The sequence below is a fragment of the Manacus candei genome, unplaced genomic scaffold (assembly GCF_025592945.1).
Source record: "Manacus candei isolate 608988 ecotype Guabito, Panama unplaced genomic scaffold, ASM2559294v1 h1tg000046l, whole genome shotgun sequence".
NCBI lineage: Eukaryota > Metazoa > Chordata > Aves > Passeriformes > Pipridae > Manacus > Manacus candei.
In genome coordinates, this window is record NW_026138094.1 from 681,385 (window position 1) to 697,401 (window position 16,017).

The window sequence follows — 16,017 nt, forward strand, 5'->3', positions numbered from 1 at the left end:
ATGTCAGTGATAACATAAATCCCTCCCTCAGGTGCCTCACCCTCTGAACAGCCAGTTCTGTGCCCTTGGGGACCATCCCAGGAGCGTTTCCAGCTCTCCCAGTCCCTGGATCCTGGGACAGGTAGAGCAGTGACAGGGGTTTTCATCACACTGTGAAAGCTGATCTTTCCCCAATTTTCCTCAGACTTTCCCAGCACTCCCAGTCTGTAGGAGAACAGCTTGGCACAGACAAACAGTGGAACAGACTCCTGCTTTATTGGTTTTATTTTACAACCTAACCCGCTGCAGAACATGCTGTTTACATTGAATTTACATTTCAATTCCAGAGCATGGCTCTCTACATTTCAATTCCTCACCTCTTCTCTCTCCTTCCCCCAGTAAAACACAGGCATTGTAGGTACTATTACAGACAAGCAGTAGGAGATCCCTATTACAAAGGACCTGACAGGAGACACACCACCTCACACGGGTCCCTGCACACTCCTGCCTCCCTTCCCTAATGAAGATTTCACAAGGCAGAACTGCTCCCTGTACCCTCATTTTCCACAGCATCCATTTTCTTCACTAGGATACATTCACCCCCAACAGCACCTTCCCATCTGGCCCAGCTAGGGTGGGTGGAGGACTCTGCCTGCCCCCGGTTCCCTGCAGGAGCTCACGGGAGCATCCCTGCACGAGGGTCAGGCAGGGATGCTCCGTGCTCTGACAATCAATGTGAGCGAGGGACTGGTGCCCTCTCCTGGAGTGTGGCTGGGATAACTGGAGCCATCCATGGACTGGGGGCCAAGGAAGAGGGACAATGCAGGAGGGGAAGGATCCTGCTGGTACTGGGCAGTAAAGAAAGTGTCACCTGCAGGCTCTGACTCTCCACCCCGGGCGAGGTGACAGCGCTGCAGGGAACACTGTCAGGCAAATCTGATTGCAATTATAGCCATGGCTGCTTCTTTAACTGGGAAACTGGAAGGCTGACCCCACCACAGAATAAACCCTCCTCCCTGTCCTTGCCATAACATTGAAGAGATCAGACAGTCCTGGAAACAGCCAGTTTTAAAATTAATTGAACCTTGAGGGGGTATTTTGCCACTTCTGAGAGCAGAGAAGCAACATGACAGTCAGAGAAAAATCAACAGCTAAATAATGCCAGACAGGGCAGCTGTGAGCAGAACCAGGACTGAGAACACCTTTGCCAAAGGCTTTTCATTCCAGCCCCCAGCATGGCACCCAGGCCACTATAAAGGCATTCCTGGCAATGGAGACCAACACCACACTCTGCATCCCAGCCAACAGCTCCAGACACGCCAGCAAAGGAAGCCTGTGGGGACACAGATCCAGCTACACAATAACTGGTTAAAACACACAGGGTGTCAGCTGAACCAGCCTCACACAGCCTGGGTATTCCTTGCAGCAGACCCCAGCAGTTGGAATTCATTCTTGCTTTGATGAGGGTTTATTTTCCTGGTCAGACCATGGAGCTGGAGCATCCCAGGAGTGCCAAATACTTGGGCAAAGCTGGAGAGCCAAATTTCTATTCTTTCCCTTTTTGAGCAAAGCACACAAGCCTTGACTAAGGAGTCTGAGCAATCTTTAAGGTCCTGTCCTGCCTTGCTGGGCATGGAAGGCTGACTGGGAATAGGATCCTGGAATGGTTTGGATTGGAAGGACCTTAAAGACCATCTCATTCCACGCCCTGCCACAGGCAGGGACACCTTCTCCTAGACCCGGTTGCTCCAAGCCCTATCCAATCTGGCCTTGGACACTTCCAGGGATGGGGCAGCCACAGCTTCTCTGGCCAACCTGTGCCAGGGCCTCCCCACCCTCACAGGGAAGGATTTCTCCCTCATCTCTGATCTCTCACCACCTTGTGTGGCCCCTGCAGATGGAAAGCACTCCTGGCACTGCTCTGTGCCCAGCACAGACTCTGGGCTCAGAGTGCTGGCTGCTCTAAGTATGCAAATACAGTGAACTGGGGACAGAGACAAAACTATTAATAAATCTGAAATAATTTTGATTTTCTGCCTGAAATGACAAAATACTGTGAGGTTCAGCTTCACATTTCTGAAACCAAATGCTCTGATTTCAAGACCTAGACTGCAAACACAGATATCGTTAACAAAAAGGAGCAAGAACTACCCCCTGCTCTTTTTTATTTGCTTTATACAAACTTCTTGCCCAGATTCTGCCAGCCAAAATCTTCCCTCTGCCCAATTCATAACAGGCTTTATCCCAAGCATCTCACTGCTCTGCCCAGTGCTCAAACTTTAGGTTACAAAATATGTTTCCTTCTATTGAATCTGCTCCACTGTGTATAAATATTCACTGAAAGGAAGGCTGGAATCCAAAGTCATCACCACTGACTCACTAACCAAACAGCAAAACAAAAACCAGCTTTGGGCTGGTGTGAAATAAAATCCCCTTTCATTTTTCAGAGCTGAGTTGAATTAAAAAAAAAAAAAGTGGGTTTAACACTGTCACTTGCACAGGAATAAAAGTCTCTCTCTCTACTGCAAACCATTCTGGGTCAAAGCAGAGCAAGAGGCAAAGGGCATCAGGTGCAGGAAGGCAAAGCCACAGGAGCAAACAAGTGACAGCTCTGGTGAACACTTACTTGTCCAGGGCCACAGCTTGTTCATAGGAACACTTGGCATTCTCAATGTCTTCCAGGTTGGTCAGAGCAACTGCATCAAAGCAAAACACACACACAGGAGTTCATGTTTCACAAGGAGTTCATTTTTAGGGCAATGCTGAATGTCATTCAGTCATAAAATATGTGCCAGCAGGGTTGTCTGGACTGCTGCCAGGATTAACCCTGCTGATCACAGAATCATGGAATGGCCTGGGCTGGAGAGACCCTAAAGCCCATCTCATTCCACCCCCTGCCATGGGCAGGGACACCTTCCACTAGATCAGTTTGCTCCAAGCCCTGTCCAACCTGGCCTTGGACACTTGCAGGGATGGAGCAGCCACAGCTTCTCTGGGCAACCTGTGCCAGGACCTCACCACCCTCTGAGTGAATAATTTCTTCCTAATCTCTAATCTACATCTGCTCTCGATGTCACTTCGGACATGTTTGTCTCATTTCATCCCAAAAATGTCCAGTGCTGTAAATCCAGACCCACTCCTTAGGGAACCCAACCCCAAGCTCACACACCTCAAGTCTTTTTCAATGTTTAATCTGACCTGACTGCAATTCAACCTTCTATTCACCCCAGAGAGAACAGCCTGGGGAAGAGCTTCTTAGTAAAGCCTTCATGCACTATTTCTTTACTTCAGCCCACACCTTCTGTGTCTGTAATGCTGCATAGCCTCAGCTGGATCCCTGCTGGAGCTGGACCATCACAAACCTGCCAGGAGCATGTAGAGCTCTCCCATCTTGGGCTGGAAGCTGATGGCAGCACTCAGGAAGTGGAAGGCTGAGGCATATTGCTGCATGGTGAGGTGCACCAGCCCCAGGTTGTACAGGATCTTCCAGTCAAAGGGAGCCAGGTAGTTTGCCCTCTTCAGGCAGCTGATAGCCTGCAAAAACAGGGATAAATGTGCTGTGACAGCCCAGCCAGAACAGACCTCCTGCCTCTGCACCACAGGAGCCTTGTGCTTGCATGAAGCTTCATACAGATGGGAAAAAATGGAAACATGATCCTTACTGCCACATATTTCTTCTTCCCGAAGAAGCACATCCCGATGTTGTTCCAGAGCGGGGGGCTCTCGGGAACGGCGCCGGCCACCACCTTGTACTTGGAGAGGGCAACGTCGAAGTCCCCGTGGGCCTGCATCATGCTGCCAGCAGCCAGGGTGGCCTGGGGGACACCGAGGGACCAGACAGAGCAGAAGAGCAAGAGGGCAAAATGATTAAACTAAAACCACCTCGAGAGCAACCACTGAACTTTTTCGGGGTTTTCTTCCAAGGGCTGCCCCGACCAACAGTGGGGAGAAGATGAGGACTCGGATCTCCCACCAGACAGCAGAACACAGGGTGAAGAAGAGACCTGAGTCTGCTTCTTCCTGCACTGCTTTGACCACAACTGTCTCAGAAATGAGATAGTTTGCCCAGGAAAGCTGGAACACATCCGTGGAAGTGTTCAAGGCCAGGCTGGATGGGGCTTGGAGCAATCTGGGCTAGTGGAAGGTGCCCCTGCCCATGGCAGGGGGTGGAACTCACTGATCCTTAACGTCCCCTTCACCCAAACTAGTCTGGGATTCTATGATTCTATAAATATTGCAACATGATGAGTGTTTAGGGTATTTTTTGGGGTGGCAGAAGTATTTCTTGGAGTCTGAGTCTCTGAGTCTATGGTTCTATGGAAAGAATCTATAGACTCTTTTTACCACCAAGCACTGATAGAAATAGTTCTGGTACAAGATAAGTGGGGAGTAAAACATACTCAAGCAAGACATAAGCAGCAAAGCTCTCCTAGTTCACACTGACTGGCTGATACTGCAAATTAGTGGGAATATGCATGGGGACAAAAAAGGAACTGAGTGCAACACACTATATTTAAACCACACCAGTTAAGTCCCTTATAGGATTTCACAGTGACAAGTAAAATTTGTAAGTGTAAAGGTGTTTTCACAATAACTCATGTTTGTCAACCACACATTGCAATACTCTGCACTGTCAACAGGGAAAAAAAGGAGAGAAATGAAGTAACACCCCTAAAAAGGGAAGCAGTGCCACAATCAGGAAGGAAACCTAGATGCCAAGCTCAGATTTCCAGGCCAGAGCCAAGGGAATACATACAGCAGCTGGAAGCACAGGCAGGGTTATCTGCAGAGAATAACATACTGCAGTATCACTTGGATCTGTGCTCTGTCCTGAGGAGTCACAGGGACCCAGCACAGCTCTTGGGATTTTTGAAACAACGTCTAGAAGACTTTCCTTCCTAAGTAAATTCCACCTGGATTTGGTGTAACTTTAGATTAAAAACCAAAGGGGTCAATCCCATATTCTGCCTCCTCCCCTTTCCCTATCTCCACACAGCCCCAAACTCCCCACCCAGGGAAACATCACAGAAATGTATTTCAGAAAAAGCTTTCTGGACATGACCCTTTCCAGGCTCTCTGAGCCCTGGATAGAGATGGCAGAGCTCTGATACTGGAATTAGCCTTAAGAGGTGTCCCATCATCATTCCCACTCCTCACCTTGTAGTTGCCTGGGTCATAGGTAAGTGCATTTCCAAGGTGTTCAAAAGCCTTCTGGTAATCTCCAGTCTGGGAAAAGAAGTAAATACACATCAGAAATTCAGGAATAAGGGTGGCTGAGAAGGAGAACACATGCTTTGTGAGCAGGAGAATTGCTGGTTCAGTTACATATTCAAGAAAGTGAATTTTACAGTGCTCCCATGGCACACACATGTTCCCATCTGATAATTCACAGAACAGATTCTAAAAATTTATTTAGTTGGGCTGGATTCACTGTTCTGACCCAAGCAAAGGCTTCCAAATAGTTTGTGCTCTGACTTTTCCACACAAGAGTGAGCTCTGGGTTGACAGTTCTCTGCTCCTTTATCCCAGAAAAGAGGCTGTGAATTGCTACTCTGCACATCCTGGATTCTCTCACCACAACCTCCTCACTGCTCAGGGCTCTTCTGTTCAGGTAAGAAAGACTTTCTTTGTCTTCCCTTGGACTGCAAGTGTTGGTGGGCCTGACTGTGGCCCTACATGAACACATGACAGGTTAGAGTCACTGAAATCCTACGGATTGGAGCCAGATGAGCTGTAAGGTCCCTTCAAACCAAACCATCCTGTGATTCTGTGTTTTCAACTGATTTCACTGAAAGCCCATCTAGTTCCACCCCTGCCATGGGCAGGGACACCTTCCACTAGCCCAGGTTGCTCCAAGCCCCATCCAACCTGGCCTTCAACACTCCCAGGGATGGGGCAGCCACAGCTTCTCTGGCCAACCTGGGCCAGGGCCTCACCACCCTCACAAACAACAATTCCTTCCCAATATCCCATCTATCCCTGCCCTCTGGCAGTGGGAAGCCATTCCCTCTTGGCCTGTCCTTCCAGGCCCTTGTCCCAAGTCCCTCTCCAGCTCTCTTGGAGCCCCTTTAGGCCCTGGAAGGGGCTCTCAGGTCTCCTGGAGCCTTCTCTTCTCTAGCTGAACACCCTCAGCTCTCCCAGCCTGGCTCCAGAGCAGAGGGGCTCCAGCTCTTGGATCAGCCCTGTGGCCTCCTCCTCCTCCTTTCTGGCACTGCTGCCTGTCCTTTGCTTGTTCATTCTCTGGGAAGTTTACTTCTGGAACAATCTGCTGGCCCTTCCCATCCATTTCCCAGACCCAGGGATAAGCACTTCTTTGTTATTCAAATCGATTCTGATTTTCCTCTGTGGTGCATTAACACTCACAATTTCATGGCTGCTTTTGTAGGATAACTTGCAAGACTCCTGCTCCAGGAACAAGGTAATGACTAGTCATGTTTTGTTATATTTGGAGGATTTATAACAGAATTAGGGTCGTTGCCAAACACAATTCCTGCTCTGGCTGTGGTCCAGGGAATCAACTTGCTTTTAGCAGCAACAAGAAGATACAGAAAATCAAGCTCCGTCCTGTCAAACTCAGTCTTTAGAGAAACATGTGCAAGTCACGGGGAGGTGGACAGAAATTAACTCCATAAAAAAACCAACATTGTTCTTTTGAAAATAATTAAGTTCATGCAATAGCTAACAGCCTTCAGTACCTGCAGGTACAATAAGCCCAGGGCTGTGAGGAGGTCTGTGTTTTCTGGAGAAAACCTGGAACACAAAAGCCAGAGGGTTGCATTTGCTTATCAGCCCTTCCAGAACAAGGTAAAAACAGAACATGGAATTACGATGCTACATTACACTTGTACCACTCCAGGAAATTAATTTCACTGTTATTATTAAACACAAATATCAGAACAATTGCCACCATGAGGACTTCCTTTGAACAACACAACTTCCCAGCTGTCCTCTGGGTATCAGTGGGAAGGCAGCAAGGCTCTGTGGGATAGATCTGGACACGTAAAAAGATAACGTGGGTTTGTTAAGCTGCAAAGTGAGTCTGCATCAGTGACCTGGAAATACAAAATGGGATTTTCCATCATCTCCCATAAACCACCCTGTAAATCCATCCATCCTAAGCCTCCCAGGCCACGTAGGACAGGCAGTGCTCAGCATTTCTGATGGATCCTACACACACTCCTCGTCAGACTTTTAATTCACCCTGTAAAAAGATTACAAATAAACAGGATGGAAACAACAACCAAACCCAAGAAGCCTCGCCACAACAGAAGTCAGTTTTCAATTCCCCGCTGCCCAGACTTAGGAAATCTGATCTGCACACTCACATTGGCACCTCTAAACCTCAATCACAACAAAACTGCCTGTGCCTGGTGGTGCACAAACACGGAATAACAGATTATGGTGGAGCTGGAAACAGTAAGGAAAATATGAGAGGCAGATGAGAATAAAAAAAAAAAGGGAGAAAAAAACCAGGAGTGAGGAAGAAAGGAGGGCAAGGGAGAAATGGGATAAGATACATAAACCTGGTAAGGTGCTTAGCAAGGATTATTTACGTAATAAACATTCTAGATTAGTCCCAATGCCCACCCAACCCACTGTCAGAGAGCCAAAGGCAGACCTGTAGGGGAACACTGGGGTAGCTCCTCCAGTGGCTCCTGACATGCTCCTGCTTTTCCTTAGTGTTGGCTACATTTTAAAGCACTGGTAAATCAGATGCTCAGGAACGTCCTAAAGCAGGCACTGAGGAGCAGTGATGGGGTGGGATAAACTCCCTGTGCCCCAACCCACCTCCAGTCTGCCCACTCACAGCTTCCAACCACAAACCACTCCGAGGGAAAGCAGCATGTGAGACCCAGCCAAGGATTTGGGACAGACAATCAGGGTTAGATCGTTTTGGTAGATAAACCTTTGGGATTGATGAAGTCAGTTTTGGATCAGTTTGCTCCCAGGCATCTCCATCCGTTTGTTATTCCACTTTTTTGGCAGCCCTTCCAGCAGCTCCCTCCCTCCCTGCCACACTGTCAGCAGGAGCAGGACCACAGCTGAGAGCAGAGACAGCTGAAGAGCTTGGAAGTGCCAGCTTTGCTCAGAGACTCTATAATTACCATTAGCTTTTTAATCATGGCCTCAATTCAGATCTGGGACACCAATCAATTTTCTTCTGGCATAGGAGGGGAATGGGCAGATGGAATAAAGGATATTTCTTACTCTACAGCTTTCTTATAGACTTCAATGGCTTTATCCACCTCCCCCTCCAAGAGGTGGATTTTCCCCAGCATCATGTAAGTCAGGTCATGTCTGTTGAGCTCCAGGGCATTGTTGAGCTGGTCTCGTGCCTAAAGACACAAGCAGAGGGAAAAACAAAAACTAGTGAGTGATTACAGAGCCCTCAGTGAAGCAGCAGCCCGAGAGCAACACCCAGAGCCAGGGAAGAACAGCCAACCAACACCCCCTGAGACACAGAACACAAAACCCAGCCCAGATAATTGTTGGAACAAGCTCTGCAGCAGCAGCCACGGGCTTTTAGGGGCAGGAAAAGGCAACAGGACGTGCTTCAAGCCAAGCAGGAGGCAATGGCCTCCCAGGGAGCAGAGGAGCAGGGATCTGTTCCAGGATTTGAGCTTGTTTGGTTTGGGGGAAGCTCCGGATTTGTCAGTGAACGGGTACTTTACAGCCTTTTCTTCCCTAAATGCCCTTCCAGCAGTGAGCATGGACTGCCAAGTGAAAACCCCAGAGATGTGAGCAGGTCCCAGTTTGGAAGGTGTCAGTGCAGACAGCAAATCCCAAGTGTGAACCTATACTCTAGAGCTTTCTGTTTTACAGGGATGTCTCAAACAGGGAATGCAGCTGGGGTTTGCTTCAAGGGCCACAGCACCCCACCAGGAAGAGCAGCAGGGCCACACTGGAAACAAAAAGGTTCTAAATGCTGTTTTTTCCCTTACAAACCAGATCAGAGGCAGCTCAGTGCTCACCCCCAGCACTCAGGGGATGGTTAAGTGAGGAGCATGCTCAGACTGGGAATATAACTCCATTTCAGCTTCCAAGAAGTCCTTTGTCAGCTCCAAAGCTAATGCAGTCCGTGCTGCCCACACTGCAGCTGTGCTCTTCTGTGACTTCTGCTCCAGGCTTGGGGCAAAGGGAGCTTCAGACACAGGAGCAAACCCCTTCCATGGAGGAAAAAAGGTGCCTGTTGCACCTCCAGCAAACCAAGCCCAAAACTCTTCCCTCTGAATCCTGCCAGACCCCAGGGGCAGCAGGTTTCCTTTGGGAACTCTCCTCACGAGGTGGAGCAGTTTGAGTTGGGGAAATGGTTTGGGGCTTTACCACCACACTTCTTGCTTCAGGAGGATGGATCTGGATTGCTGCTCCCACAAAGCCAGCACTGTTCATGGGTCTGGCTCTAAAAGGCTCAGAGAAGAAGCAGCTCTTGTTGGAGCACAGCTGGTTTTCTGTCTAGTTTGAGGTTTCTCAAACATTCCGTTTAAAACCAGAAATGCTCCCTGAAAAACCCTGAATTTCAGAAAAAGCCTCCTGCTCTTCCACAGGCTCCCTTTATCCAACCCCACTGACTTGGAGCTGACTCAAAGTAACTCAACAGACAAATGGGAACAGAGACAGCTCACAAACCTTTGATCCCAGAAACAAACGTTGAAGTAAAAAACTTCCTTCATACCTATGGCTGCAAATGACCCACTCCAAGCTACCAAAGACTGTGAGATTTCTGGGATGCTTCCTGCTTCCCATGGGCATTACCTTGTTGAAGTGTTTCAGGTACATGTAGCACACACCCAGGTTGTGGCTGATCTCCTGTTTGAAAAAAGAACAAAACCAAATCAGCACAAGGTATGGAATACAGAATCTGACAGCAGTAACAGCACTGACCTGGAGCACACACCCCTGTGCCTGCCCACACCCTTCTTGCTTTGTAGAGCAAGTAAACCTATAAATTCAAGTTCAGGCACCTACAGAGAATAAGTGGGATTGTACACAAAAGATCACAGTCCACTGAGACAAAAAACAGAGAGACAAATCTCTCTTCAGAGAGATGAGAAATTCCTCTTCAGAGAACAAAGAGCACAGACTGGTTTCTTCCCCATGATGTCACTCTCGCAGACTAGGGATGTTGCCCTTATGGGTGGCTCTCAGTCCAGCTGTACATCATTAGGATATGCACAATGCCCAACCCAGCTGGACTAAACTGGAAGATGTGCCCAAAAATTAGGTAAATCAGAAGTTGAGCACCAGAAGGGCTGATATCCCTCTGGCATCCCAAACAATTCTGCACAGGGTAGGAAGATCCCTTAGGGATCCTAAACACTGTGGTGACACTGTAGGGACTGTCCATGCCTCTCCTTCCTCACCCACAGTTTAACAGAAAAGCACCTGGCACCTTCCCCATCCCAGCACATCTTGGGGAGCTGAAAAGCAAGGCCCCCATTCCTTGTTTGTATCCTGGTGAGCATTTCACTGCTTCACCAGCTCAGACAGCCTTGACCTTCCACAGGAAACTCTCTTATTTCCCCATTAACCCCCCTGGAATGGTGTTTTCCTCCATGCAGCCTCTCCAGCTGTGTAAGACAGTACTGAGCAATGACTGCTGGTTGCTGCAGCTTGCAGAACAAGGGAAGAGCACAGTCTGGCTCTGCTTCCAGTGCTGAGCCAGGAATGGGGAATAACTCATCAAAATCTCCACTGACATCTGCCTGCTGGGTTGTAAATAGGGTTACAGGATGCCAAGCACTGCAAGGAGCTTGGTGAGCTAAGGGAATGCAAGTGGGAAAAAGACCCAGAGCATAAAAGGTTTCTGAGTCGTCTGGCACAGGGTAAGTTGAAAAAAACCCAAAGATATCCCTGTATCCTGAATTTTACACGTACTGAGCAACAAATAGATGAGCTCACATATTGCAAGCCTATCTTAGAAACACTCCTGCAGGCAAAACAGTCACCTGCAAAAGGCCCTCTCATCCAGTGTCACACCTTTCCCTTTGCAACTGCTCTTCCTTCTCTGTCTTATTATATAGCAGGGCTAATTTAATCATGGCTGCTGTATTTTCAATCATGTTCTGCATCACAAAAGCTTTCCCAGTTACTCAAGTGAGTTTTAACAACTGAGGGTTTCAAAACACTTCCCAAACTCCCCTTAACATACAGCTCTGGTTACTGTTCAAACTGATATCTGTAAAGCTCAAACTCGTTGCTCAATTCTCTGTGGCCCAAGACGAGGTGTGGGGCTTTGCAGGTGGAATGGTGCCTGGCTCCTGTGAGCCAAACCAGGCTCAGAGCACAGGCAGTGTGAGCTCACCTTGCCTTGGGACAAGTTTGCAGCTCCTACAACAACCTGCAGCTCACTGGACACTCACCCAGTCCTTCTCATCCAGTTTAGCTGCTTCATTGTACACTTCAATGGCTGCCTTGTGCTTCCCCAGGAGAAACCTGCAAAAAGGATTTCAATTCTTATGTTTTCCTTGCTTTCAGACCCTGCTGTGCAACCACTGTCACCTTTGCCAGTGAGAAATGATGCTATTTGCTGGTTCTCCAGAGAGCTGCAGGAGAAGTTTAAAATCTCAGCAATCTCAGCACTGCTCCCTCTCAGGGCCAAGGTCACCCATCCTGACATTCCTGGAGATGCAAGGAATGAATTCCCAGACTCTGCAGCCTGCCTTTGTCTCCAAGGAAAGAGACATGTGACCTAACAGAACATTCAGAGACAGAAGGGGGTCTGTAGGGCAGGTTTGCCCAGCTCAGGTCAGCACCTGTGGCTGTGAACTAGAAATCAGTGTCACCTCTCTGCTTAAAGCCCAAAGAAGAAGAAAACACAAAATCAGCCAGGCAGATAAGAGGGATTCTGCTTAAAGAACAACCCACGCTTCTGGGAGCCAACCCAAGTGTAGATAAGGAGGAAACATGTCTGGAATTAAGCAGCCTGGAAGAAAAACAAAACATGGAAGGTCCTGGGTGGCACATCAAAGAGAAACAATAAAACACCACTCACAGGGATCGTGCCACCTGCTTGAGGTTGTCGGCGCTCCGTGGGTTCAGAATGGAACATGTCTGGAAAAGTTCAAGAGATTCTTGAATCTTCCCCTCCAAGCGAAATATCAAAGCTGTAAGACAACACAGAGCAGGCAAATTAGTGCAGTATCTGCAGGGAAAACGTCCCTCTGACAGCAGGGAAAGAAGGGGGGATATGGATCTATTTTAGCAACGCTCCTTTGGTCCTTCCCCCTCCTGCAGCACTCCAAGGAGATGTGTCTGAGGGCAGAATGACAACACAGGCAAAGGACTCTGCCTGCCTGCAGGAATTTGGGGGGGCAGAATAAAGGCTTGAAGCTTCAAACCCTGGGCAATTCCTTGTACAGATGCAGTCTGGATTTCTCCCCTCCCCAGATTCTACAGAGTGTCTTTGGCCAGTAAATCTCTGCTGTCCTCCCCACCACAGCACTTGGAATTGGAACGCCACGTTTTGGGGGATGTTTTTTAGGGGACAGAGGGCAGGGCAGGAAGAGGAATTCCATCCTTAGAAGCAACAGTGAGACAACAATCACCTGGGGTGGGGATCTCTAAGAGAAAACATACAACTGTAACCCAGTCAAACACACCCCAAGGCACTGAAGGGCAAGAGCTCACAGTCCAAGCAGGGATCAGTGACAGAGAAAACAGAAAACCTAATCTGCCCATTTCATGGGAAAATCCCCAACTCCAAAACTAGATGAAGCAAGCAGGGGAAAAAAACCCAGATATCTTTTACTCAACAATTTTATGTGTTTCCTTCACCTGTTCCCCTTCTCACTGTTCACTCCATCTCAAATCAGGGGTGTCTTACTTCAGCAAAATGAACTTCTGGACGTACCTTGGACGTAGACAGCGTATTCACAGAGCCCTTGGGACTCCTGGAGCTGCTCCTTGATGACAGCCTGGAAGGACAGGAGTTGTAAACTTGCATCATTTTAACAGAGATTTGATTTCAGTCACAGAAACCACAACCCCACCTGTAATAAGGGCACTGGACTGTGACTGGGCCAACCCCAGGGTGCCCAGGAGAGCACTGTGCCAGGAATACTGTGGCCCTCTCAGTATTCCTCTGTTCATTCCTATTCCCAAAGGTAATTAGATACTGCCTGGGGAAAATGCCACGAGGCATGTCTGGAAGCATCCTCTGCTGATAAGGGTATCTGCTCCAGGCCATTTGTGAAGAAATAAATTGAATTGGAGCAACTGCAGCTGAGTCAATGAAAGCCAAATGAACAAATGAGGAGTGCAGGGGGGAAACAACCTGATGGAAATGTAAATTCCTGCTGGCTGCATCCATGCAGCAGCCAGTCTGGGGTGAGGGTGCAGTTTGGATATAATCTATAGTCACAGGTGCCTTGAAATTATAAAACTGGTCAAAAACAGTGACTTTTGGGAGGATGAACACTCTGGGTAGGAACTAAAGGCATCACTTCTGCTCTGAGGCTCCACTTTTGTGCAGAAGTGGAGGAGATACAGGGAGGGAAGAATAATTCCTGTGTGAGCAGTAACATGGTGCTCATCTGGCACTCCAGATGTGTGTGGTCAGTCCCAGCATCCCTTGCCTCCCAGAGGGATGTAAGTGAAGGACCTGAAAACCAAACCTCAAATCCAGCACATGGAAGGAAAACTGTTATTGGGAAAGTTATTACTGAGAAGATACGAGTTGAGAAGAAATTAGTGAGAAGACGGAAAGTTATTACTGAGAATCCTCACTTGGAAAAAGAGAGGAAGGAAAAGGAAGAACAAACCCAGGCTGCTCTTCCCTCACCTGCATCTGCTAATTTATCTACATCATTTACAAACTGCATTATAACAGAACTCAGAAATAACCACACATCTCAATTTGGATACTCTGTATTGCTCCATCTGCATAAACCCAGATTCTCAGAGCAAGAGAGGGCAACAGAGAGCTGTCTTTTACAGAGATCTGATTAATTCTATAAACCCTAAAAAATCCTACAGTAAAAGGCCTTGAGATGAGAAATATGATCTGTAATCTCAGCTTTCTCCCCCCCCCCAGTTTATTTAAGCCACAGGCAGAATTTAGACACACTGGCAGGAGACCAACCAGTCCCTGTGTGATCCCAGGGGATGCTGCAGCCCCAGGCTCTGTTTGCACCTTGCTGGAGTGGCCCTGAGAGGGTTAAAATCAGTTCAGTGCCTTCACAGGGGAGTTGATGTTGGTAAATAAACAGCTTTTAATGGCCTTCTTGAGCTCTGAAAAATAGGAAAGCTTTCAAAACCATGTTAGAGAGGGAGCGTTTCAAAGCACTGAGTGGGAGAGACTAAAATTATTTAGCACCACAGGTCACTTGTTTCTTAACTGAGTGTTAAAAGAAATCTAATGGATTTTAACAAGTGCCCAAACTATGCTGTAACCAAGGAGTTCACAGCAATTTAGGCCTTGGGGGACACTGCCAATACCTCTCTTGGTTTTGAAGGCATCAGCCCCAGGTAGCAAATTTGGGAATGTCTCTTCTTATCACATCTAAGGGCATCCAGGTTGGATCTGTAACCCCAGGTAACAGCAGGGGGGGAGACAGACACCCCCCGGGGGCAGCTCAGCCCTCCTAGAGCTGAATCACCTCTCCCTCCCCAGGGACTGATGAACCACCCTGGCATGCTGAGGTTCCTGTCTTTGGGACAAACCCAGCCCTCTGAGCACACACCCCTCACATGGACAGAAGGGAAGGTCATTTAACCTGCTGTGGTCTGGTGCCAAACTCCTCCAATCTTGCTGCAGAAACCCTGGTTTGTGAGCTCTGAGGAAAAGCTGTGCTGCCTTTTCCTTGGCCAGCAAAGCTGGCCTGCCAAGCAGAGGAGTATTTATGGGCTGCCTTCTCTCAATCTTTCCCCCCCTATTTTCCTTGCTTCCCTGACCTATGAAGACGTGCAGAAGTCAGTGTTGTCATTATATCACCCACTTGTTATGTCCTCTGTTTCCTGAGCTGCACATACTTTTCTTTTCTGTACTCAGTGACTCTACCAACAGTCAACTTACACCAAAATAATCCAGCCAGATAACAAAAAAGGGAAACAATTTTCTGTTTAGAGGACTAGTCCAACTTTTGTTTATATCTGTTCAAACCAAGATCTGAGAGGAAATCACTGTGCTGACAATCCAACCCTCTGGCTCCTTTAATTAAGAGCAAAATGCATTTCCTCAGCCTGTCCCTTTCCTGAGCACCCCCAGGAGCTCTCCAGCAGAGAGACAAGTCCTGACCAACCTGGTGTTTCAGAAGACAAAAAGTCTTTTCAGATCTTCTTTGTACATGACAGAATCTGAATGTGAATTCATTGCCCTCCTCCTGCCTGGTGCTGCATCATCTTCATGCCTTCCTCTTAGAATCATGGAATGGTTTGGGTTGGAAGAGACCTTAAAGCTCCTCTCATTCCACCCCCTACCATGGGTAGGGACACCTTCCACTAGACCAGGTTGCTCCAACCCCCATCCAGCCTGGTCTTCATCATCTTCCATAGCTCAGATTCATCTTATCAGGAAAACACACTGTTTAATAATAATTTGCCATTTCCTTAGTCGATGTACCATTATAATCCCAAATAAACAACCACTTCCAAACCCAAGAGGAATTAAAGGGTGCAATGGATCATGTGTAAAATGAAAGAATTTTGCCCAAGGGTCAGCAGGATATTTTTTATTTACACTTGGTGGTAACGTTTTCCTCAACTGGAGTGTTTTTCAAGCATCTCTGTAGTACCATCCAGAGACCTGTGCTGTGGAACTGAGTTATTATCAGCTTGGAAAACCCCATCCATCACTTGGAACAAGAGAGGTTTGCAGTTTTTTCAATTTCTCCACTCCTAAAGACACCCTGAGCTCACAGATTGCTCCAGAGAGCTGCACACACGGATCCTGAAGGCAGCCAAGGATTTGAGAACATTGGAGTAAAATTTTACTTGTATTTTCTCTTGGTCCCCTTATTCCAAAAGAAACAAGGAAAGAGGATGCTTTGAAAACTGTCAAGAAAACTATTATTTTATAACACCAGTAAAATAATTCCCCAG

The 16,017-nt window shown here is 47.8% G+C and overlaps 1 protein-coding gene across 1 annotated transcript in view; it reads right to left on the reverse strand.

Moving 5' to 3' along the window:
• The window catches only part of BBS4 (Bardet-Biedl syndrome 4), a 35,150-nt gene that overhangs the window by 3,451 nt on the left and 15,682 nt on the right, over positions 1-16,017 (reverse strand). Inside the window, exons 4-13 of the mRNA XM_051796462.1 lie at positions 12,830-12,893; positions 11,972-12,083; positions 11,340-11,412; positions 9,733-9,786; positions 8,188-8,315; positions 6,675-6,729; positions 5,137-5,205; positions 3,642-3,794; positions 3,342-3,513; positions 2,606-2,675 (exon numbers count right to left, since the gene is read on the reverse strand). Coding sequence (XP_051652422.1) covers positions 2,606-2,675; positions 3,342-3,513; positions 3,642-3,794; positions 5,137-5,205; positions 6,675-6,729; positions 8,188-8,315; positions 9,733-9,786; positions 11,340-11,412; positions 11,972-12,083; positions 12,830-12,893 — 950 coding nt within the window. The remainder of the gene's footprint in view (positions 1-2,605; positions 2,676-3,341; positions 3,514-3,641; positions 3,795-5,136; positions 5,206-6,674; positions 6,730-8,187; positions 8,316-9,732; positions 9,787-11,339; positions 11,413-11,971; positions 12,084-12,829; positions 12,894-16,017) is intronic.